This window comes from Rhinoderma darwinii, chromosome 1 (genome assembly GCF_050947455.1).
Source record: "Rhinoderma darwinii isolate aRhiDar2 chromosome 1, aRhiDar2.hap1, whole genome shotgun sequence".
Classification (NCBI taxonomy): Eukaryota; Metazoa; Chordata; class Amphibia; order Anura; family Rhinodermatidae; genus Rhinoderma; species Rhinoderma darwinii.
In genome coordinates, this window is record NC_134687.1 from 118,052,981 (window position 1) to 118,079,598 (window position 26,618).

Consider the following 26,618-nt stretch of genomic DNA (forward strand, 5'->3'; position numbering starts at 1 on the left):
TTTTTTCACATTTTTTTTATTAACTTTATTAAACTTTTTATTTTTTACTTTTTTACTAGTGCCACGAGGGAACTTTAATATGCGATTCTCCGATCGCTATTATAATACACTGCAATACTTTTGTATTGCAGTGTATTACTGCCTGTCCGTTTAACACGGACAGGAATCTGCAAGGTCATGCCTGCGGCATGATCTAGCAGACATTCGCTATAGGCAGACCTGGGGGCCTTTATTAGGCCCCCGGCTGCCATCGCAGACACGGACACTCGGCGATCTTATTGCCGGGTGTCAGTGGGATGAGAGGGAGCTCCCTCCCTCTCTCAAAAACCACTCAGCTGAGGTTCACGCTATTGTGCACCGCATCTGAAGGGTTAAACGGGTGAGATCGATACTTATATCGATCTCACCCGGTCGAGCAGGGACGCTCCCAGCCCTCAGCTATGTCTGGCAGCTGAGAGCAGGGAGATTTGACAGCTCCCTTCTCTGTTTACTTTATTCTGATGCAGCGCTGTGAAAAGGCTTATGCATCAGACTAAAGCCCGTTAGTGGCCACTGTGAAAAGGCGTATTGGCGGTCACTAACTGGTTAAAGGATCATTTCACTAACGGGTTAAAGGATCATTTCACTTTTTTTTTATTGCACCCTCCATTTGTACATTGGTGTTTCAGTGGGGTGCTGTGTGCAGAAATACTTACCGATCCCCGCATCTTATCTTTTTCAGGTCCAGCGCCGCTCACGTGATCTTCTCTCTGACTTGTCTTGAATCGATGTGCTTATCAGAAAAACAGAAGTAAGGCTCTCAGTGCATTCCTATAAAACCTCGTTCTGGCTCCCATAGAAATGTTTCGAGAGCCTGAGTTCCGGTTTACTCAAAAGCACAATGACTCCAGACAAGTCAGAGGGAAGATCACATGAGCGGCACTGGAACCGAAAAAGACAAGATGTGCGGATCGGTAAGTATTTCTGCACACAGCACCCCACTGAAACACCAATGTACAAATGAAGGGTGCAATAAAAAAAAAAAACCTTTGACAGACCGGATACTCAAAGTTTCACACCTGCCAAATTTGATGTTACATTTTTTTCATTATTACTTTATACTATAAATTCAGCGTAAACAGTATGTATGCGTTTAAATTTGCAGAACAGAATTCTGACATTAGATTCCCAAATAAGACTATATAAAACTGGTTGCCATTATAGTAGCCCTCCTCCATTAAAATTTTTTCAAGATCCCCATAAAACAATTAACGTGTGCTACTTTACCGTATATATACACATTATCTACTACTGCTCATTCTGAGTACTCAAATATTAGCGTCTTCTTTGAGCCATTTATATTGTATTACCAGTATGTCCCTTATATTGTGATTATTAATAACTTTACAAGTGTGACAAGCAGGTGTATGTTCTGTGTTGTCAGGAAATTGTATTTAGTTATGTTTTGTGCTATCATCTGTAACCATATTTGATCTTTTTATTCTTTTTATAATGTACCCCATGCTTTCCAATACATTTGCACATCTACCACTCTGAATAATGATGTAAAGTTTGTGAAGTAGACATTTTTATTATTATTTTGATGATTTGTTAAATTCCTCACATTGAATATACTTAATGATAACACATGGAAATCATGATATATCATAATGCTTTTGATCTCTTTTGAGGTTCTTTAGTAGTCAAAAACTTGGACAGACTTAAAAAAGACTAATTTATCTGCAGGATATTTACAGTAAGGGCTGGTACAATGCAAACTTCCTAGTTTGATTTAGAACCGGACATGTAATATTTAATCTGATAATTTATGACTAATATCTAACAATAATGTTTCATACTAGTATAATGGAGATATTGCAAACACATGTTGGTGAATTTGGCAATAGGGCAGCAGGGAAGAATTGTTCTGTTTTTTTTTGCCATGGAGCCCCCACTGCTATGAATGTTAGTGTTTGTGTTAACAGTGCTGCTACCATTTCATGTATTTCTTTTTCTGGTATTCTTAAATGACAACATTATACTTGTCTTCTACAGGAGTGCAGGATCATCAACATGAGAAGGTTGTTTCAATTTCATTCAATGGGTCAATTCACAGTCCCAGGTTTCCCCATTCCTACCCAAGAAGCACTGTGCTTGTATGGAGATTAGTAGCAGTGGAGGAACACTTAAGGATACAACTGACCTTTGATGAGAAGTTTGGGCTTGAAGACCCAGAAGGTGATATATGCAAGTAAGTATTAATGTTATATTTTAAATACATAAAGGAAAACTTGGGATTTTGATATATAAATATATTTAGTGCATTTTGACCCATTACCTTCTACACCATCAAAGATCAATCAGGGGCCTGACTGTTATTTGACTCCTCTTCTATCCTACTCTGCCATTATGCAACTGTCCCCCACTTTGCAAAGGGGGACATCCACTGTAAAAATCCACAACATAATAGGCATGCTGCAGATTTGAAATCCCTCAACATCAGTGTAAAATAATCATTGGAGTTCTTGGAGCTCCAGGCCCCGCTATTACTCTGGCTCAGGGGGCCCCTGGCACTCCCCTACATACAATTGGACTCAATTGTATTCACGTCCCTAGGATGCAGATACAATCAGGGCCGGCCTTAGGTTGGATGGCGCCCTGTGCGGGATTCTCTATTGCCGCCCCCTACACAAACCAAAAATTAACCACAAATATAGACACGCACATACTGGAACATACATACTGTACATACATAAAGACAGATATTTAGACATACAGGCAAATATACATACACACATTCTGGAATATACACATACAGGTAAATATATAGATGTACAAACACATATACACACACACACACCAGCATATAAATATATAGAGAGGAACATATACTAATACATAAAAGGCACATATATACAAGCACAAAGACACATTCACAAACAGACCCATATATACCCATACAGGCACATATATACACAGTACAGATAACACAGTGATAACTCTCTGAGTACAGATAATGTTGTAGATTTCATGTGCAGCCCTAGGTAACACCGCTGATAACACAGTAATAACTGAGTACAGATAATGTAGTAGACGTTACCTGCAGTCCTATGTAACACCACAGATAACACAGTGCTAACTCTCTGAGTACAAATAATGTCGTAGATGATAACTATACCCACAGACACATATAAACACACACACAGAGGCATGTATTGTAATGGCAGGAAGGAGGTGAAGGGAAAGCGAGCCCCAATCTACCCACCGCCCCGTCCCTGCCCACCTGCAACGACCCGCCCCAGGCGACGAGGTACAACTGGGCGGCGGTCCCTACGCTGTCTAAGTGCACAGGAAAACAAACAGGGAACACGCAGGGGAAGGGGCAGTAGCCACGGAACGCCACGAGGAAACGGAGCGGCGAACGAACAGTCAGGACCAGGACGAAGTGAGTACACCCGAGCGGGCACGGAGACAGAAGCAAGCCAGGGGCAAAGCAAAGCAGGTCAAGCAGAACTGCAGCAAGGCAGAAGCACGGCAGAAGCAGGCTGGAGCAAGCAGCAGTGGGGCCAGGAATCCAAAAGAATTACAAGCACTGAAGGAGAGAACAGGGCAGGTAATAAAGGACAGGGGGCGGAGCTAACTCCGACAGACCAGGCCGCGATAGGCTCTCCCACTCCTGAGCCTGCCACCCTGGTTGGTGGGAGATGGTGTCAGTCGAACAGGTCTGGCCTCAGGTGTGGACTGATTAATCCCAGGAGTATACCTAGATGAAGTACCTGGCAGATCCCTAACAGTACTCCCCCTTTTATGAGGGGCCACCGGACCCTTACTAAGGGGACCCGGTTTAGTGGGGAAGAGAAGGTGGAACCTCCTGATCAATACCCCAGCGTGAACATCCCGGGCAGGTACCCAAGTCCTCTCCTCCGGCCCGTATCCTCTCCAATGGACCAGGTACTGGAGGGAGCCCTGGACCATCCTACTGTCCATAATCTTGGCCACCTCGAATTCCACCCCCTCAGGGGTGAGAACGGGAACAGGAGGTATCCTCGAGGGGGACCAGGACGGGGAGCAGCGTTTAAGGAGGGAGGCATGGAAGACGTCATGTATGCGAAAGGATGGGGGGAGCTCCAGACAGAAGGATACAGGGTTGAGGACTTCAATGATCTTATAAGGTCCAATAAATCGGGGAGCAAACTTCCTGGACGGGACCTTAAGGCGCAAGTTCCTGGACGACAACCAGACCAAATCCCCGACGACAAACCGGGGGTTAGCAGAACGTCTACTATCCGCCTGAATCTTTTGTGCGCTCTGGGACGCCTCTAGGTTCTTCTGAACCTGGGCCCAGACAGTGCACAGTTCCCGATGAACATCCTCTACCTCAGGATTATTGGAACAACCAGGGGAGACGGAGGAGAACCTTGGGTTAAACCCGAAATTACAGAAAAACGGGGAGACCCCTGACGAGTTACTGACCCGGTTATTCAGGGAAAATTCAGCAAGGGGAAGGAATGAGACCCAATCGAATTGACAGTCAGAGATGAAACACCTTAAATATTGTTCCAGGGATTGGTTGGTCCTTTCCGTTTGGCCATTAGTTTCGGGATGGAAGGCGGAGGAGAAGGACAGATCAATCTCCAACTTTTTACAAAAAGCTCTCCAAAATAAGGAAACAAATTGTACCCCTCTGTCAGAAACGATATTGACTGGGGCCCCATGGAGACGCAGGATGTGTTTCACAAACAAAGAAGCTAACGTCTTGGCGTTAGGTAGCTTCTTAAGGGGCACAAAGTGGCACATCTTGCTGAAGCGGTCGACTACCACCCACACCACCGACTTGCCCTGAGATGGAGGCAAATCGGTGATAAAATCCATGGAGATATGGATCCAAGGTCTCTGGGGAATGGGCAAGGAACGTAGTAGGCCCGCAGGTCGGGACCTAGGGGTTTTGGACCTAGCGCAAACCTCACAAGCGGCGACGTAAGCCCTAACATCTTTAGGCAACCCAGGCCACCAATAGTTTCTGGTAATGAGGTGTTTGGTGCCCAAGATGCCAGGATGACCAGATAGAGCGGAGTCATGGTTTTCCCTGAGTACCCTCAGCCGGTATTGCAGGGGAACAAACAGTTTGTCCCCAGGGACGTTCCCGGGAGCTGCACCCTGATCAGCCGCGATATCAGAAGCTAAATCAGAATCCGTGGCAGAGACGATTATACCAGGGGGTAAAATACAAGCAGGATCCTTCTCGGAAGGAGGATTGGCCATGAAACTACGTGACAGAGCATCAGCCTTAATATTCTTGGACCCAGCCCTATAGGTAACCAAGAAATTAAATCTGGTAAAAAATAGTGCCCACCGAGCTTGTCTAGGATTAAGCCTCCGGGCCGATTCTAGGAAAACCAGATTCTTGTGATCCGTAAGGACCGTTACCTGGTGTCTGGCCCCCTCCAGGAAGTGCCGCCACTCCTCAAAAGCCCATTTAATGGCTAGAAGTTCGCGGTTGCCAATATCATAGTTACTCTCCGTGGGCGAAAACTTCCTAGAGAAGTAAGCACAGGGGCGGAGATGGGTGAGGGAGCTGGTACCCTGGGACAAGACGGCCCCCACTCCCACCTCGGAAGCGTCAACCTCCACAATAAATGGCTCCTCTTGGTTGGGCTGAATCAGCACGGGGGCCGAGATAAAGCACTTCTTGAGAGTCTCAAAGGCCTGAACGGCCTCAGGGGGCCAATGGAGGACATCAGCACCCTTGCGGGTAAGGTCCGTAAGAGGCTTAGCGACGACCGAGAAGTTGGCAATAAATCTCCTGTAATAGTTGGCGAACCCTAAAAAACACTGTAATGCCTTAAGGGAGGCAGGTTGGACCCATTCCGCCACAGCTTGAACCTTGGCAGGGTCCATGCGGAATTCATGAGGAGTGAGGATTTGCCCTAAAAATGGTATCTCCTGTACCCCAAAGACACATTTTTCAGTCTTAGCAAACAGATTATTCTCCCGAAGGACCTGGAGCACCTTCCTGACATGCTCCACGTGGGAGGACCAGTCCTTGGAAAACACCAGTATGTCATCAAGGTACACAACAAGAAAATTACCCAGGTACTCTCTCAGGATTTCATTAATAAAATTCTGGAAGACAGCAGGGGCATTACACAACCCAAAGGGCATGACCAGGTATTCGAAATGACCCTCGGGTGTGTTGAATGCAGTTTTCCACTCATCCCCCTCTTTGATGCGGATAAGGTTATATGCCCCCCTTAGATCGAACTTAGAAAACCATTGGGCTCCCTGAACCTGATTAAAAAGATCCGGAATCAAAGGAAGTGGGTACTGGTTCCTTACGGTGACCTTATTCAGGTTACGATAATCAATGCACGGCCTAAGACCACCATCCTTCTTCCCCACGAAGAAGAAGCCAGCACCTACAGGAGAAGTCGAGGGGCGAATGAAACCCTTGGCCAGGCATTCTTGGATATACTCCCTCATAGCTTCACGTTCAGGACAAGAGAGATTAAATATCCTACCCTTAGGAAGCTTGGCACCAGGCACCAAATCGATAGCGCAATCGTAATCTCTATGGGGGGGCAACACCTCGGAGGCCTCCTTGGAAAACACATCGGCGAAGTCCTGAACAAACTCAGGAAGCGTGTTTACCTCCTCCCGGGGAGAAATAGAGTTAACAGAAAGACATGACATAAGACATTCATTACCCCATTTGGTGAGATCCCCAGTATTCCAATCAAACGTGGGATTATGCAACTGCAACCAGGGAAGGCCTAAAACCAGATCAGACGATAATCCCTGCATCACCAGTACAGAGCACTGCTCCAAATGCATGGAGCCAACCAGGAGTTCAAAAACAGGAGTATGCTGAGTAAAATAACCATTAGCAAGGGGAGTTGAGTCGATTCCTACTACAGGGATAGGATAAGGTAAATCAATACAAGGCATCTTTAGAGACATAGCAAATTCCACAGACATGATATTAGCAGATGAGCCAGAATCCACGAAAGCACTGCCCGTGGCAGACCGGCCAGCAAACGAGACCTGAAAGGGAAGCAAAATTTTATTGCGTTTCACATTAACGGGAAATACCTGTGCGCCCAAGTGACCTCCCCGATGATCACTTAGGCGCGGAAGTTTTCCGGCTTCTTATTCTTGCGCCTGGGACAGGTGTTCAGTAGATGCTTGTCGTCCCCACAGTAGAAGCAGAGACCATTCATTCTGCGAAACTCCCTACGTTGTCGAGGGGACATGGAGGCCCCGAGTTGCATAGGTACCTCCGAGTCCTCCGTGGAGGGGCGAGGAGACGGGACCTCGGGGGGGATCGCAGAAAAGTCAGAGGGGAGCACACTGAAGCGTTCTAGCTGACGTTCCCTGAGACGTCGGTCAAGTCGTACTGCTAGGGCCATAACCTGGTCAAGGGAGTCAGACGAGGGGTAGCTAACCAGCAGATCCTTCAGGGCGTCAGATAATCCTAACCTAAACTGGCACCTTAGGGCCGGATCGTTCCACTGAGAAGCTACGCACCACTTCCTAAAATCAGAACAGTATTCCTCAACCGGTCTCCTACCCTGACGTAAGGTCACCAGCTGACTCTCGGCTAAAGCAGTCCTGTCAGTCTCGTCGTAAATGAGTCCGAGGGCAGAGAAAAAACGATCAACAGAGGAAAGTTCAGGGGCGTCAGGAGCCAAGGAGAAGGCCCACTCTTGGGGCCCTTCCTGGAGTCGGGATATGATGATACCCACCCGCTGGTTCTCGGAACCTGAGGAGTGGGGCTTTAGGCGGAAATACAGTCTGCAACTCTCCCGGAAGGAGAGAAACGTCTTACGGTCCCCTGAAAACCGGTCAGGTAACTTGAGGTCGGGTTCTAGAGGTGAGGTGAGGGGTACTACTAAAGCAGCGTCACCCTGATTGACCCTTTGGGCCAGGGCCTGGACCTGTAGGGAGAGGCCCTGCATCTGCTGGGTCAGGGTCTCAAGGGGGTCCATGATAGCATCAGCGTAGGAGAAATGGTAGACTAGGTAAGGGCTTGTAATTATGTAATGGCAGGAAGGAGGTGAAGGGAAAGCGAGCCCCAATCTACCCACCGCCCCGTCCCTGCCCACCTGCAACGACCCGCCCCAGGCGACGAGGTACAACTGGGCGGCGGTCCCTACGCTGTCTAAGTGCACAGGAAAACAAACAGGGAACACGCAGGGGAAGGGGCAGTAGCCACGGAACGCCACGAGGAAACGGAGCGGCGAACGAACAGTCAGGACCAGGACGAAGTGAGTACACCCGAGCGGGCACGGAGACAGAAGCAAGCCAGGGGCAAAGCAAAGCAGGTCAAGCAGAACTGCAGCAAGGCAGAAGCACGGCAGAAGCAGGCTGGAGCAAGCAGCAGTGGGGCCAGGAATCCAAAAGAATTACAAGCACTGAAGGAGAGAACAGGGCAGGTAATAAAGGACAGGGGGCGGAGCTAACTCCGACAGACCAGGCCGCGATAGGCTCTCCCACTCCTGAGCCTGCCACCCTGGTTGGTGGGAGATGGTGTCAGTCGAACAGGTCTGGCCTCAGGTGTGGACTGATTAATCAAAGGAGTATACCTAGATGAAGTACCTGGCAGATCCCTAACATGTATATAAGAGCATCAGAGTATATAAGGGGCAGCAGGGTATATAAGGGGCAGCAGAGTATGTAAGGAGCAGTAGGGTATATAAGGGGCAGCAGTGTATATAAGGGGCAGCAGGGTTTAAAAAGGGACAGCAGAGTGTATAAGGGGCAGCAGGGTATATAAGGGGCAGCAGGGTATATAGGGGGCATCAGGGTATATAGGGTCATCAGGGTATATAAGGGGCATCGGGGTATATAAGGGGCATAAGGGCATATAAGGGGCAGCAGGATATATAAGGGGCAGCAGGGTATATAGGGGCAGCACAGTATATAGGGGCAGCATCGTGTATAGGGGCAGCAGGGTATATAGGGGTCAGCAGGGTATATAAGGGACAGCAGAGTGTATAAGCGGCAGCAGGGTATATAAGGGGAAGTAGGGAGCATAGGGGGCATTGAGGTATATAGGGGCATCAGGGTATATAAGGGGCAGCAGGGTATATAAGGGGCAGCAGGGTATATGGGGGCAGCAGGATTTATAGGGGCAGCAGGGTATATAGGGGTCAGCAGGGTATATAAGGGAGAGCATAGTGTATAAGGGGAAGCAGGGTATATAAGGGGCAGCAGGGTATATATGGGGCAGCAGGGTATATAGGGGCATCAGGGTATATAAAAGGCATCAGGGTATATAAGGGGCAGCAGGGTATATAGGGGACAGCAAGGTATATGGGAGGCAGCAGGGTATATAAGGGGCAGCAGGGTATATGGGGCAGCAGGGTAAATAAGGGGCATCAGGGTATATAGGAGGCAGCAGGGTATATAAGGGTCAGCAGGGTATATATGGGGCAGTAGGGTATATAAGGGGCAGCAGGGTATATAGGAGGCAGCAGGGTATATAAGGGGCAGCAGTGTATATAGGGGCAGCAGGGTATATAAGGGGCATCAGGGTATATAGGAGGCAGCAGGGTATATAAGGGGCAGCAGGGTATATAGGAGCAGCAGGGTATATAAGGGGCAGCATGATATATAGGGGGCAGCACAGATATCTTCATTTTATCTGTTCTACTTTAATATTGAACACACTTTTGAAAAGAGACATAAACACATGCAGACACACACACACACACACACACACACACTGTAACATATACACATACAAACACAGAGACACATACTGTATATACACACAGAGACACATACTGTATGCACACACATATACACACAGAGACAAACATAGACACTCTCCTTGCTGACAGGATCACAGGCTTCGTGCAGGATGGGCTGTAGGCGGAGCTTCCTCCTCTACTCTTGTTCCTCGGCTCTTATTTACTCCGTGTGTGTAACTAAGAGTAGAGCACAGATTAGAAGCAGAGCCCAGTGGTGCCCCTACATGCTGGGAGGGTGCAGCGCCCTGTGCACTCGCACAGCTCGCAGACCCCTAAGGCCGGCCCTGGATACAATTGACAGGGCTGGTGAGGCAAAGGAATCTTCAGTTCCCTTCCCCGCAATTCGGTGCATTTCTTGTGATGCAGGAGGCACGATGACATTACCACGTTGCTTGCGTCATTCCGTTGGAGCAGGCCTGGTCAGAAGAGACCAGGTCTGCATCGCTGGAGAACGTGGGAACAGGGACTGGTAAGTATGCTTGTGGCAAGGGGCATTGTGGCATTATCTATAGTGGGCATTGTGTGTGGCACTATCTAGAGGGGAATTATCTACATAGGACTGTTTGTGGTACTTTTTACAGGGGCACTATGTGTGTCGCTATTTAGATGGGGCACTATTTACAGGGGGGACTGTGGCACTATCTACAGGGGAAACTGTGTGTAGCACTATCTATAGGTGCACTCTATGTGGCACTATCTGTGGGGGCTCTGTGTGTAACACTATCTACAGGGGGCACTGTGAGGCACTATCTACATGGACACTATCTGCAGGGTCTCTAACTCTAGGGGAAACTTTCTATAGGGGGTACTGTGTGGCACTTTTTACAGAGGGCACAATACGTGCGTGGTGCCTTATTTGCAGGCACAGTGTGTGACATGAATTGTATTCGATGGCACAGTGTGTGACATGATTGTATTCACGGGCACAGTGTGTGCTGGTATATGTTTAGGGACACAGTGTATGGTGCAATTATATTCAGGGGCGCAATGTGTTGCACTATGAGTATTTTGTCTTAGTGTAGGGCAGTGGTTCCCAAATTTTCTGAGGCCGGGACCCAATTTTCACCGAGACTTTTGTTTGGGATCCTCCACTACAGTACTTAGCCCCTTCAAGTCTAATGTATGTCAAAATTATTCATAGCTAGACATCGATACTTAGCTCCATTCAAAAAATTACTGCACCATAGAAAACAACAATAATTGTGCAGGCGTGGTTGGATTGGGCTCAAGGTATCCTGCTGCTGTGTATAGCTGAGGCCAGACTATGGCTTCTGATGGTGGGTCATGTGACACGACTCATTCGTCAGTGGCTATCAGAGGTGTTTAACACAAAGGGGGGCGAATCACATCTGAGTGGGCCACAACCGAATGCCCCCCAAACAGTACATTGACACCTTATGGCATGTTGAGGGGGCATCAGTTGGGAAGATTGTGGCTAACGGGAGTAGGAAGGAGTTGGAAAGGACTTGAGTAAAGTAAATGGGATTGGTGTTGACCTGCCTAGGAATGAGAGTCGGGCCTCACCTGCAGGAAATGTTGGATTGTCAGTAACAGTCATTAATGGGCCCAGTGGGTCTATGAGGGAACTTTCCATCCCGGAAAAACTTAATGGCAAGAGAGTTTCGGAGACAACAAATGAGGCTTGAGTCGGTCTGTTCCTAGACAAGATAGACAAGAATAGACGAGGAGAAAGGTCCTGTTGGACTGAAACGTTGCACGGGTGATTAAGGCTGATATACATTGGAAGTGCTGTCTCCTCGTCTATTCTTGTCTATCTGGTATTGAGGACCGTGGACCAGGTCCTATTGAGGTGTGCACCCATCTGTGGTCCAGTGCTGTGGTATCTCTCTTTTTTGTCCTAGACAAGGTCCATGTCCACTGCAGGGAAAACAGGGTATGGGTACATAATTGTTGGGCTAAACTAACCGAAATTTTGGATTTGTGGTTGTTAAAAAAGTCAAGAACACGAGCGTGTGTTGATGCAAGGTAATAGAGAAGACAGTCCGGCAAACCAACCCTACCTGCATCTCTGAACCGAGTAAGAATCATCCTGCCTAGTCGGGGACGGCCTGATGGCCAGATGAAGGATCCAAAGCATTGTTGGATACGTAACCAAAAACAGGATGGGATGGAGATGGGGATCGTCTGTGACATTTTTATAATATTAATATGGCCAAACCAGGAGAATTCCTGTTTATGCCAGTAAGCAAGAGCTATGCGAATTTTGGATAGTAGGGGAATTAAATTATTTGTAAACAGTTGTGAAAGGTCATTGATGGTACATGCACCCAGATATGTTATACCACTAGTGGGCCAGGAAATGGGGATATTACTTTTGAGGAGTGATACTGTTGAGGATGAAAGGGATACATTCACAGCCTCTGATTTAGAGAAGTTGATCTTAATGTTGGACCATGTTCCAAAACGGGACAGCTCAGACATCAACGATGGAAGAGATATTTGGATTCGTTAGATAAACCAGTAAGTCATCAGCAAATGCAGAGCACTTATATTCTATTCTGCCTATGAGAATACCCTTAATATCCGGGCTGTTCCGAATGGAGGCCATGAGATTTTCCATAATGAGAAAATGCAACAATGGGGACAAGGGGCAGCCCTGCCTGGTGCCGTTGTGAAAAGTGAAGAAAGCAGAAAGCGAGCTGTTAATTTTTATTTGGGCGGAGGGAGAATGGCAGTGGGCCATTATTTTACTAATGCGGGAAGGTCCTAGTCCTATGTGTTGAAGAGTTTGATGAAGGGCGGACCATGATATTCTGTCAAACGCCTTTACGGCATCTAGGGACAGGATCATGAGGGGGGTGCGTTGCGTCTGGGCATGATAGATGATCTCCAATGTTTTAAGTGTATTATCGCGTGCCTCGAGTTTGGGCACGAATCCCACTTGATTTGGGTGAACCAGGGTAGGTAAGTATTTATGCAATCTGATAGCAAGCAATTTGGCATAGATTTTGAGGTCCACTTTGAGTAATGAGACGGTAACTAGAACAAAGTTGGGGATCCTTGCACGGATTTAGGTAGAACAGCGACATGGGCCAGAGTGGAGCTAGGTGGGAATAGTACTTCAGGTGAGACGGAATTAACCCCTTCCCGACATTTGCTGTATGGGTACGTCATGGAAAGCATTGACTTCCCATACGCCGAATGTTTGGGACCGGCTCAGAAGCTTCGATCCCCGCCATTAACCCCTTAAGTGCAGCGCTCAAACGCGATCGCTGCACTTAAGGTGTTTGCAGCTCATCGGAACCCCAGCAATGAAATTGCCGGGGGTTCCGGTGGCTGCAATGGCAACCGGAGGCCTAATACTGGCCTCCCGGTCTGCCTAGCACCGAAGCCGGTCAAGATCCGCCCGGCGGCGGAGCCTGATCGGTTTCCGTAGCTGCCGGCAAGATGGCGCCGGGTCAGGAGCTGATCCGGCGTCATCAGCAGTGGAAGTCAGCTGTATGTTACAGCTGACATCCACCTGTAACGGCAGGAACCGGAGCTAGCGTATCGTAGCGGTTACTAGCAGATCGCCAGCCCTGTCAGGCAATCAGGACTGGCGACTGCTGTTATGGCAACAGGAGACACAAGGGTCTCCTGCTCTGCCATTACGGAAGCCGATTTAGGCCCCGCCGGGAGGCGAAGCCTAATCGGCTTGCTGTCAGTGAATGACTGACAGATCTAATACATTGCACTACATAGGTAGTGCAATATATTAGAAAAAAAAAAATCTGACCGTTGGACCTTCAAGTCCCCTAGTGGGACTTGAGAAAAAGTGTAAAAAAAGTATAAAAAAGTGTAAAAAAAGTGCAAAAAATAAAAGTTTGAAAACAATAAAAGTTTCAAGTAATCAAATAAAACACAATCCCCCTTTTACTCTTATCAAGTCCTTTATTATTGAAAAATAATAATAAACCATATGTATTTGGTATCGCCACGACCATAACGACCTGAGGTATCAAAATATTATATTATTTATTGCACGCGGTGAACAGCGTAAAAAAAAAAACGTAAAAAACTTTACCAGAGTTTGTGTTTTTTGGTCACTTTGCCCTACAAATATTAGAATAAAAAGTGATCAAAAAGTCACACGTATCCAAAAATGGTACCTATAAAAACTATAGCTCGTCCTGCAAAAAACAAGCCCTCATACACCTCCGTCGACAAAAAAATTAAAAAGTTATGGTTCTCACAACTTGGCGACAGAAAAAATACATTCTTTTTACAAAAGTAATTTTATTGTGCAAAAAGTTGTAAAACATAAAAAAGTGCTATAAATTAGGTATCGCCGGAATCGTACAGAATAAAGGTAACATGTCATTTATAATGCATGGTGAACGCTGTATAAAAAAACCGAAAAAAGCTGTGCCAGAATTGCGTTTTTTTGTTTACCTGGTATCCCAAAAAATAGGATAAAAGGTGATCAAAAAGTTGCATGTACCCCAAAATGGTACCAATAATAACTACAGCTCGTCCCGCAACAAACCAGCCCTCATACCGCTACGTCTATGAAAAATAAAATTAGTTAAGGCTCCAATAAGTCAGGAAATAAAAAAATATGCAGTTGTGCCCGAGGGGAACATTTCTTCTGTTTGAAGAGGCGATTTATCAAGGACCTAAAATTAGGGAACCAGGAAAGGGAGGGCCCAAACATATCCACTGGAAGCACCGGTTCCAGTATTATACCAGGACAATACTTCCCAGCAAAATTCCCCAAACTGCAAAGGCGCGGAGTGTGGATCAAAAGGGGGATAATAAAGGATCACACATCTATGGATCATTTTATTGTTTTTTTTTACCCCATTATTATACCACCTGACTATGCCCCTTATATACTCCGCCCGGCTTACATATGCCCTACATTATAAACGGAAACACCAGTAAGACTCCAAACAAAACTACTACCAAGCAAAATCCACGCTCCAAAAGCCAAATGGCGTTTCCTCCCATCTGAACCCTATAGCGTCCCCAAACAGCAGTTTCCTTCCACATATATGGCACCGTCATACCCGGGAGAACAATTTTAGCAATTTTTGGGGTGTGTGTCTCCAGTGGCATAAGATGGGCACGACATATTTGCCACTGAATGGCATATCTAGGGAAAAATATAAATTTTTAATTTGCACCATCCACAGCGCATTCATTTATGGAAAAGACCTGTGGGGTGAAAATGCTCACTACACCTCTTAATAAATGCCTTGAGGGGTGCAGTTTCCAAATGGGGGTCACTTCTCAGGGGTTTATTTTTATTATTTCACATCTGAGCCTCTGCAGTTGTGAACCAATACTTTGTAAATCGCCAAATTAGGCCTCAATTTTACATGGTACGCTTTCACTCCTGAGCCTGGTCGACTGTCCAGGCAAGAGATTAGGGCCACATGTAGGGTGTTTCTAAAACCAGGAAACCCAGCATAATAATTAGAGAGCTGTCTTGTTATGGTGGCACAAGCTGGGCACCACATATTGTCCACATATCTGTGGAAAAAATCCCATTTTCACTCTGCAACATCGAGTGCACACTAATTTCTACAAAACACCTGCAGGGTTAACATGCTCACTACACCCCTAGGTAAATGCATTGAGGGGTGTAGTTTCCAAAATTGGGTCACTTCTGGGGGGTTTCCACTGTTTTGGGCCCACAGGCGCCCAGAAACCAATCCAGCAACATCTGCACTCCAAATGGCGGTCCTTCCCTTCTGAGCCCTGCCGTGTGCCCAAAGAGCAGTTTATGACCACATATGGGGTATTGCCGTACTCGGGAGAAATTGCTTTACAAATTTTTTTTCCTTTATTTGTTGCGAAAATGAAAAAATTTGAGCTAAAGCTACGTCTTATTGAAGAAAAAGGATTGTTTTTATTTTCACTGCCCAATTCTAATAAATTCTATAAAACATCTGTGGGGTCAAAATGCTCACTACGCCCCTAGATGAATTCCTCAAGAGGTGTAGTTTCCTAAATGGTGTCACTTTTTGGGCGTTTTCATTGTTTTTTCCCCCTCAGGGGCTTTGCAAATGTGACATGGCCTCCGCAAACCATTCCTGCTCAATGTGATCTCCAAAAGCCAAATAGCGCTCTTTCCCTTCTAAGCCACGCCGTGTCTCCAAACAGCCGTTTATTACCACATGTGGGGCATTGTTTTACTCGGGAGAAATTGCTTTACAAATTTTGTGGTGCTTTTTCTCCTTCAGTCCTTGTGGAAATGAGAAAAAATAAGCTAAACCTAAATTTTCTTTGAAAAAATGTAGATTTTTATTTTCAGGGCCTACTTCCAATAATTTCTGCAAAAAAGCTGTGGGGTCAAATCGCTCACTATACCCCTAGATAATTTCCTCAATGGGTGTAGTCTCCAAAATGGGGTCACTTGTGTGGGGTTTCCACTGTTTTGTCTCCTCAGGGACTTCGTAAATGTGACAAGGCCTCCGCAAACCATTCCTGCTAAATGTGATCTCCAAAAGCCAAATGGCACTCCATCCCTTCTAAGCCCTGCCGTGTGTCCAAACAGCCGTTTATTACCACATGTGGGGTATTGTTTTACTTGGGAGAAATTGCTTTACAAATTTTACGGTGCTTTTTCTCCTTCAGTCCTTGTGGAAATGAGAAAAAAATTAGCTAAACCTACATTTTCTTTGAAAAAATGTAGATTGTCATTTTCAGGGCCTATTTCCAATAATTTATGCAAAAAACCTGTTGGGTCAAAACGCTCACTATACCTCTAGATAATTTCCTCAATGGGTGTATGTTCCAAAATGAGGTCACTTGTGGGGGGTTTCCACTGTTTTGTTCCCTCAGGGGCTTTGTAAATGTGACATGGCCTCCGCAAACCATTCCTGCTAAACTTGAGCTCCAAAAGCCAAATAGCGCTCTTTCCCTTCTCAGCCTCGCCGTGTCTCCAAACAGCTGTTTATTACCACATGTGGGGTATTGTTTTACTCGGGAGAAATTGCTTTACAAATTTTACGGTGCTTTTTCTCCTTTAGTCCTTTTGGAAATGAGAAAAAAAATTGCTAAACCTACATTTTCTTTGAAAAAATGTCGATTTTAATTTTCACGGCCTACTTCCAATAATTTCTGTAAAAAACCTGTGCGGTCAAAATGCTCACTGTACCCCTAGATAATTTCCTTGAGGTGTGTAGTTTCCCAGATGGGGTCATTTTTGGGGTATTTTGACTGTTTTGGCACCGCAAGAGCCCTTCAAACCTGACATGGTGTCTAAAATTTATTCTAACAAAAATAAGGCCCCAAAATCCACTAGGTGTTCCTTTGCTTCGGAGGCCGGTGCTTCAGTCCAGTAGCACGCTACGGCCACATGTGGGATATTTCCTAAAACTGCAGAAACTGGGCAACAAATATTGAGTTGCATTTCTCTGGTAAAACCTTCTGTGTTATAAAAAAAATTGTATTAAAAATTTATTTCTGCAAAAAAATATGAAATTTGTAAATTTCACCTCTACTTTGCTTTAATTCCTGTGAAATGTGTAAAGGGTTAAGACATTTTCTAAATGCTGTTTTGAATACTTTGAGGGGTGAAGTTTTTAAAATGGGGTGACTTTTTTGGGGTTTATAATATATAAGGCCCTCAAAGCCACTTCACAACTGAACTGGCCCATGTAAAAATGGCGTTTTGAAATTTTCTTGAAAATGTGAGAAATTGATGCTAAAGTTCTAAGCCTTGTGATGTCATAGAAAAATAAAAGGATGTTCAAAAAATGATGCCAATCTAAAGTAGACATATGGGGGATGTTATTTAGCAACAATTTTGTGTGGTATAACTGCCTGTCTTACAAGCAGATACATTTAAATTGAGAAAAATGCAAATTTTTGCAATTTTTCGCTACATTTTGGTGTTTTTCACAATTAAATACTGAACATATCGAGCAAATTTTGCCAGTAACTTAAAATCCAATGTGTCACGAGAAAACAATCTCAGAATCGCTTGGATAGGTGAAAGCATTCCGGAGTTATTACCACATAAATTGACACATGTCAGATTTGAAAAATGAGGCTCGGTCAGGAAGGTCAAAAGTGGCTAAAGAGGGAAGGGGTTAAAGGAACAGTGTCATCACAAATTATTTTTTTATATGTTAAAGATGTTAGTGCTTTATTAAAAACGTTTATATTCATTTGTGTGTTTGTGTTTTACTTTTTCTTATTTTTACACTTTTTCTTCCCTATGGGGGCTGCCATTTTTTGTTCCATTTCTGTGTGTGTCGATTAACGACACATACAGACATGGAATACGGCAGCCACAGTCCCATAGGGACTGCGAACGGCTCCCGTCCCATTGACTTCAGTGTACGGCGTCTGTGTGGGAACTGCGCATGCGCCGCTCCCACACAGTCCAATTCGAAATTGGCGCCGTCCGGCGCCATTTTCCTGTGGACCGGAAGTCGCGACCGGACAGTAATATTACTACTTCCGGTCGCGGCTTCCGGATTTGTGCACTTGGACCAGCGGCAGCAAACGGAGCGGACGGGCCGGAGGGAGCCGCGGCGGCAGGAGCAGGTAAGAGATTTCAATGTATGTTCGTGTTTGTGTGTGTTTACTACTGTATGTAAACCTGCTACACTGTGTGTTAGCTCAAAAAATGGCGACACACAGTGTAGGAGGTTACACCGTTCAAACCCCTCGTTTATCCCGGCACTAGCCAGGATAAAGGAGGGGGGGATGCTGAGAGCTCACTAGAGCGAGGGCTTTTTACCCAATTTTGCAAAGCTGCAATTTTGGGGATAGCTCCATCTAGTGACCAAAAATGGGTAGTATTATAAATTAGAATTAATTTATAATATTTCCTGACTCGTGAAAAAAATAAAAAAAATTTGAACAATGTTTAATCACCCACACACTAAATGTTTAATTTTTTTTTAAAAAAACATGTTTTTCTGGCAACACATTCCCTTTAAAGGCTTGGAGCAGAATGGGCACCAGACATTCAACTAATGTTTTATAAAATTTGGCAGTGTATCCATCAGGTCCAGGACTCTTTCCCCCCGGGAGGTCTTTTATGACTGTAAGGATCTCCGGAGAGGTGAAATTTATATGCATCTCCTCGGCTATCTCGCTGGGGAGACAGGTGAAAGGAGAGGTGAAAGAGTTCTGGTTGACGGAGGTTGTAGAGCTCAGAATAAAATTTATGAAAGCAGTTCGCTACCTCAGGAGTCGTATGAACAACATGGCCAGATGAAGATTTAATGTTCGGTATATGAGACTGGGCCATCTGAGTTTTTAGGGCTCTGGCTAGCATGCGTCCGCTTTTGTTACTAGATTTGTAGAACTTGCCACGACAGACTTGGAAAGCACGCTTTTGGGCCGAGTCCAATAGACATCGGGCGTCTTGCTGGGCACTTTGTAACTCCCGCAATAGCGGAATAGAAAACGCACGCTTGTGAGCCAGTTCAAGGGAACAAATTTTTTGAAGAGCAGTTTTAAGGGAATGTGCCCTTTATCTTTTAAGGTGGGCCCCATGTTTTAAGAGGACACTTCTGAGTAAAAATTTAAGGGCCTCCCACTGCATCATAGGAGATGTAGTATCTAAGCACAAGTATGCGATGCGAAGGACCAGGAGGCGCCCTTTCCGCTCTGGATAGGTCCGTACAGGAGGAAGGTGACAGATATGCATAAAAGCTATCTGCGCTCTCCAGAGTATGATAACATAGGTATAAACAGCTAACATTATATATGGAACTGAAAATAGGGGGGGGGGGAGACATTTTAAGACAAGTTAAATACATTGCTGAAAACAGAAAATGAGGCTAGACATCTATAAGTAATCTAGAACAAAGGATGAATTCTCAAGTACTAATAAATCAATTGAAGCTGGCACTTTAGTTCCTGGGACGTACTAGCAGGCCACAGTGCACTGTAATCTATTATGCAGAATGGGCAGTCTCCATAAGAGGTGGATGGTCCTGTTCCTGCCTGCATCTAGACCTTCCTCTAGGGCCCTATTGGGGTGACCCCCAGTAGGATTCAGGGGTAAGTAGGAAGGGCAACTTGTTTGAGATTCTCCGCCTGCAGAAGACAGTAACAAGGGCCATTCTTGTATTGAAATGTGAGGAAGGTTTAAGTCCCGCAAGAAATCAGTCAAATCAGTCGGAGACCGTAGAGTATTGGTTTGACCATCCTATCTGACCATTAGGGCGAATGGGAAGCCCCATCTGTAGGTGATGCCTCGGTTCTGAAGTACTTCCAAATGGAGTTTGAGACAAGATCTTTGTGCTAAGGTGTGCCTAGACAGATCCGGTAATATACGTATCTGTGTACCTTGATGAAATATGGTGGGTTGTTGTCTAGTTTTTTGTGGAATAGAGTCCTTTATGGCGTAAATGAAATCGGCGTAAATTATTATGGCGTAAATGAATTCGGCATATGGCATCTCTTGGCCGATGTTCCTCAAGACTCGGTGGATGTAAGGTTTGATGTGCCCAATCAATTTCCATATGTGTGTTTGGTGGGCAGTCCCAATAAATTATTGAAGATGGTAGACAGTGTAGAGAAAAGGTCAGACGTGGGAATTGATTCAGACAGACCCCGAATACGTAGGTGGTTTCTCCGATTACGATTCTCGATATCATCGAGATGTTGTTGAAGAGTGAAAAATTGAGCAGAATCTTGCTGTTTAGTGGATTGCATAGATGTAATGGTTGCAGTGTCAGTTACACGGTCTTGCGCAATGGTGTCCACCCTCGTAGAGAGAAAGGAAAGTTCTTGTCGGAACTGGGTAAACTCCAGTTTACATTCTTCCACAGTCTGTTTGGCAAAGGAGGTCATGTCAGCCCTAGTGGGTAGCATTTGAACCATCAGGCGGATATCAGAAAGAGTGGCCGGTCTATTCTCACCAGAAGAGACCGGAACACAGACAGGTATGGATGAGGAGTATGATTGACTATATGAAAAAAGCCAGAATATCGTCCTGATTTTGGGAAAGGTCCAGAGCGGGAGGTCTGGCAGAGGGGAGAGTGGATCCTTGGCTTTGGGCATATGGTGAGGGTAAAGTCCAATGTGGGGGGAAGACCCTTGGCGTATTGAGGGTGGTGTGGTCGGTGGTATATGAGGGACTACTCCACGAGGAGCCAGAGGACCAAGAAGGTGAGACCCCTAATAACATAGAGCCCTGTTGAGGTTGGAAGACCACTTGGGTCGGTGCTCTTGATAACCTGACATTGGGTAGGACTGTATGAAGTCAATGACCTCCGTACTCACAGTTCTGTGCTGCCAGCTGAAGAGGTATGCCCGGCAGTGCAACAGCTGGCGGGTGAAGCGAGTCAAGTGGACCATAAACAGTGGAATATATATATGGACATATATGGACAGTGATGTCAGGAGCAGAGCTGGAGTCGCAGTGAGAGTGCTAGAAGCGGCTCTGCTCCGGGACTCTGGCTGGGGAAGCCCCTGACATCAATCCCCTGACATCTGATGACAGGGGCTTCCCCAGAGCAGGAATCCCGGAGCAGAGGACTAGTATGGTCTCTGCTCTGGGACTCCTTCTCTGGGGAAGCAGCTGATATTACTGTCCATATATGGACAGTGATTTCAGGGGCTCCTCCAGCAGTGGAATCCCAAAGCGTCGGCAATGCTCTGGCTGGGGATTCTACTCCTAGAGCAAGCCCCATTGAGCTATCTACTACAGGGGGCTGTGTGATGGCATGAAGGAGCAATGGCGCGCTCCTCCTTCAGACTGCTCTCTCCTCTCTCGAGGGAGCTACGGTGCCCCGCGGGCCGCAGATGATGTTTGGGACCCCTGATCTAAAGGGAGATAATGGGTGCTAGCATTCTTTTTATGAAACAACAATTTCTAGCATATCCTTACCATGGCAGGGGCCAACCTGACTTTGCAAATTATCTCTGTATTTGTGTTGGTATTGGGTATATATGCACTGAACTTTGTTCTGGTTCTGTATATATGGTATGTATGAGCTTATTTCTGGTGCTGTGTTTATCTACTGAGCTTTGTTCTGGTACCGCATTTATGTACTGAACTTGGTTCTTATGTGGTAGTTATGTATTGTGCTTGGTTCTGGTGCTGTATTTATGTTTTGATCTTGGTTCTTGTGATTAGATATGTACTGAGCTTTGTTCTGATCCTATAGATATGTACTGAGCTTGGTTCTGGCACTGTAGCTTATATTCTGTATCTATAGATACATTTGTATGATCCCTGTCATAGGCGCTTGCTATACTTGTGCCCCCCTTCTCTGATGTCTTTATCCTTGTTTGGAGATGGTGGAGGGTTGTCTGGAGTTGGTGGAGGGCCCCTGAGTTAGAAGGGAGCCCCGATAAATGAACTGCCCCATATCTGAGACCCCCCTAATCTGTCCCTGCTCAGTATGTCCTCAACACGTCAGCGGAAAAATCTGCTACTTGTGAATGGGACTTTGAAAACCCTGTTCCCATCCATTGTATATTTTCTTGCAGATTTTTAACACACACACACATATATATATATATATATATATATATATATATATATATATATATATATATATATTTATATTTTAAGACATAGATGTGAGATAAATATGTAAAATAAAATATATTTCTTACATTCAAGAGATCACCCTTTGTTATTTTCATACTTTGAAAATTGAGAGGTTCAGTATTGTTTTTACTTCAGTCTAAACCAGCTGTTTGGACATTTAATATGCATCGTAGTGCTTAACATGTCATACTGATACGTTACCACTTGAGGCTTATAGATCAAACAAGAAGAAAATCACTGCATCCACATTTATGTTCCACATAAGCCTTTGCATCTGTTTCTCTCTTTTCAGCTACATGCTTGACTATTATATATATCATGTTGCATGTGAAACACTGTGTTCCCAGACTGATTTCATTAATTGAAAAAATATATGCTTTTACATATATCCATAGAAGAAATAAGAAATAAGGTTAGGATTCAAGGAAAAAAAATCTGATAATATCTTGAATATTTAAATGGTTGTACTTAATTAACAATTTAATTCTTTCATTGGTGGACATCTTCAACCAATATGACAATCCAATAGTCGATTCACAGGTCAGGGGTGAAGAACAATTGTCCTAAAAGTCCTTTTTTGTAACAATTTTAGATTTGCCTTGAGTTCAGATTTGCACATACATACCCTTATATTACACATTCTATATGGAAAAAAGAGGATGTTATGTTTGTAAACTTTTTGACAGCAAATTCACATTTGTTCAAGATTCCCCTTTGTCCAATGCGGAAAGGCAATGTGGTTACAGCTTACATGCAAAAGTCCATCTACAGGGTGGGCCATTTATATGGATACACCTAAATAAAATGGGAATGGTTGGTGATATTAACTTCCTGTTTGTGGCACATTAGTATATGGGAGGGGGGGAAACTTTTCAAGCTGGGTGTTGACCATGGTGGCCATTTTGAAGTCGGCCATTTTGTATCCAATTTTAGTTTTTTCAATGGGAAGAGGGTCATGTGACACATCAAACTTATCGAGAAATTCACAAGAAAAACAATGGTGTGCTTGGTTTTAACGTTACTTTATTCTTTCATGAGTTATTTACAAGTTTCTGACCACTTATAAAATGTGTTCAAAGTGCTGCCCATTGTGTTGGATTGTCAATGCAACCCTCTTCTCCCACTCTTCACACACTGATAGCAACACCACAGAAGAAATGCTAGCACAGGCTTCCAGTATCCATAGTTTCAGTTGCTGCACATCTCGTATCTTCACAGCATAGACAATTGCCTTCAGATGACCCCAAAGATAAAAGTCTAAGGGGGTCAGATCGGGAGACCTAGGGGGCCATTCAACTGGCCCACGACGACCAATCCACTTTCCAGGAAACTGTTCATCTAGGAATGCTCGGACCTGACGCACATAATGTCACCCATAACTTGTAAATAACTCATGAAAGAATAAAGTAACGTTAAAACCAAGCACACCATTGTTTTTCTTGTGAAATTCTCGATAAGTTTGATGTGTCACATGACCCTCTTCACATTGAAAAAACTAAAGTTGGATACAAAATGGCCGACTTCAAAATGGCCGCCATGGTCAACACCCAACTTGAAAAGTTTCCCCCTCCCATATACTAATGTGCCACAAACAGGAAGTTAATATCACCAACCATTCCCATTTTATTTAGGTGTATCCATATAAATGGCCCACCCTGTATAAGGAACAACAGAAACAAATTTACTATACACAGACTGTTATGCCTTTCAATCATTAACAGTGAGTGTTAAAAACTAAGATCAATTCAGGGTGATAAGGTTAAAAAAAGGAATGTCATTAAGTGGACCACATTATTAACAGACGTCCTGCTTTGAAAAATTATGAGATCCATTTAAAATACAATACTGATATAATCTAAGGGTAAAGGTGAAATAATGAGGCATGGCCTGTCTGGGGATGTGAGTGGTTTCAAGTAACTGGAGCTCCAGCCGATCTCCACATTTTATCATGATTCTGGGCTTTACTATATCAATCTCTTTACCTCCCTGAGATCCCCCCACATCTGTCAGGTATGCAGCCGTGCCCTCTGTACAAAAGTGGGTGGCATGATGAGATGCAGCAGAGATGAGAGAAGCAAGATTCAAGATGGCGCCCAGACCCCAGGTATCCTTACCCTCACAGCGCAGACTGTGGATATAAAGGAGACCATATCACACCTCGTGCAGTATGCTTGCCTGCCTCAGTGTGACCTGGAGGGAGCAGTGAAGGATGCAAGTGGTGCAGAAGCCTGTGGAGATGTGAAGTCCTAGTGCGCCATGGACTGTACAAGACCACAGCAGGTCTCATTTACTGAGACTGGGCCTCGTAAAGACTTTGCACAGCAGAGTCTTCCTTGAAGCTTAAGCCAAACCTAAAGGATGTATTCCTGGTGGTCACTTTCTGTGACTCAGCATGCATATCTCTCGATCTTCAATTAGGCAGCATTAAATAAGATATTTCCTTTCTGCCCCATGTCATTAAAAAACTCTCTGAAAGAGTCACTGCAATTAAAGGTAGATTGAGCGACATTGAAGATCAAATAGCACCTGTGCAATGAGAGGAGCGAATGCTCAATCCATTACAGCCCGCTGGCAAAAACAAAAGATATGGAGAATAAATGATGCCAAAATAATGTGTGTATTGTTAGATTTCCAGATAAGGTGGAAGGGAATCAACCCTTGTAGTACTTTGAATCCAGACTTTGTGACACCTTTGGGGCTGAAACCCTGTTACCGCTCTTTGGCAACTAGATCGATGCCTCCTGGGGCACCTCCACGGGCAGTGTAACTTCATTATAAAGACAGATATGTGATGCTCAAAGATCTTAAAGTCAATGGAGATAAAATATTCTACATTCCTGATTATTCCGCTGAGAAACATAAATGTTGTGCACTATTTCACGATATCAAGTGATGTCTCAGGAATCTACAAATTCAAAGTGGCAGCTAATGGAGAGACACATATCTTCAAAACAAGCAAGGATGCACTTTGTTGACTATGTGAATCTTGAGTTTAAATTGCAGATTTTACTCTTGTTTTTCAAGTCACATTTTGTGCAACATTTAATATTTTACTCCCTTTCCAGCTTCATCGAGGACTGATGGTTTATTCAGATCCTGTGTGGTCCGACGTCTACGTCTGTTCTATTAATTTTTTTTATTCTACTATTTTACAGTTACGTCATGAATTAATTGCACGATATTCTGCCCCGCCCATCCAGGTTGCCTTACAGGCATTTACCAGATTCCTTTTTTTCTACATTTTCTTCAAATTTAAGAGAGAAATGAGATGGGCACTTGGGAACTATAGTAGAAACACAAATAAGGGAGGTATGGGAGGTCATCCCTAACTTGTCCCTTAGTGAAGCTAATAGGTTATTACATTCATACCTGGTCCATTGAGTATATCGAACAGCAGAGTTCCTCTTTAAAATTGGGGCTCGAGACTCACTGCTGTGTATTAGCATCAAGACCGATAGAGCGGACCTTAGGCATATGATGTGGCGCTGCCCAAAATTGTTCTGTATTGGAAAGAGTTTTTAGACCTAATTAACTCAATGCATAACATATCCCTTCCACCTAATCTCTTTTTTTATGTCCTAGGCTATTTAAATTATATCTCATAGGCTGAACGCCATACAATTGGCAGTTGGCCAAATGTTATATATGGCCAGAAAACTGATTGCCCAACATTGGAAGGATAAGTCCCCACCATCTTTCACAGGCTTTGTTTCTAAAATAAATTGGTTGGTTTCCCTTGAGAAACTTATTCATATTAAAAGGGGCACCATTACTAAGTTTGAAGATTAGTGGGCTGGTTGGTTGGACACATAGGAATTGGCTTTAATTTTGGAAAAAAGGGATAGACTGCACTTACCATATGTATGGCATTCAGACTCTGCTTGCTTCAATTAACATCTTACACTGCTGTTGTGGGGGGGGGGGGGGTGGAGGTAAGAGGTTTTGTGGTTTGAGTTTATAAAACAAAATGTTTTTTAAAATAACAATAAAAATTTACTTGATTAAAACAAAAAAATGGTGCCAATACTGCCAGGACAAATCTGCAAAAAATAAAAGGAAATGTTTTATTACACATATGCTATAAGCCAGACTATTGTCTACAATATTGTGGAAAATCGACATAAGGATAACCATTTTTGAGTCATAGGGTTAGGGTTGTGACTTGAAGAAACATGAAATGTAAACATATAAAGTTTCATTGGTCAGACAGGGACCTCATCTTAAAGGGTTTGTCTCAAGACATCTAGCTTTTTACTCTTTCTGACCTGTCAGTCAGGTTATAAAAGTAAATTAATTGGGTGGTCTAACCTTTGGGATCGCCACCATTGGCAAAAGCAGGACAAGCGTGCACTGTCTCTCTCCATAGAGTTCAATGGGAGTATCTGAAGTAGCTGCAGTAAGTCATTCATGAG

At 44.6% G+C, this 26,618-nt stretch overlaps 1 protein-coding gene across 1 annotated transcript in view; it reads left to right on the top strand.

Annotated features, from left to right (window-relative positions):
• Window positions 1–26,618, top strand: part of PDGFC (platelet derived growth factor C) — a 319,189-nt gene that overhangs the window by 158,247 nt on the left and 134,324 nt on the right. The window contains exon 3 of the mRNA XM_075860312.1: window positions 2,035–2,230. Coding sequence (XP_075716427.1) covers window positions 2,035–2,230 — 196 coding nt within the window. The remainder of the gene's footprint in view (window positions 1–2,034; window positions 2,231–26,618) is intronic.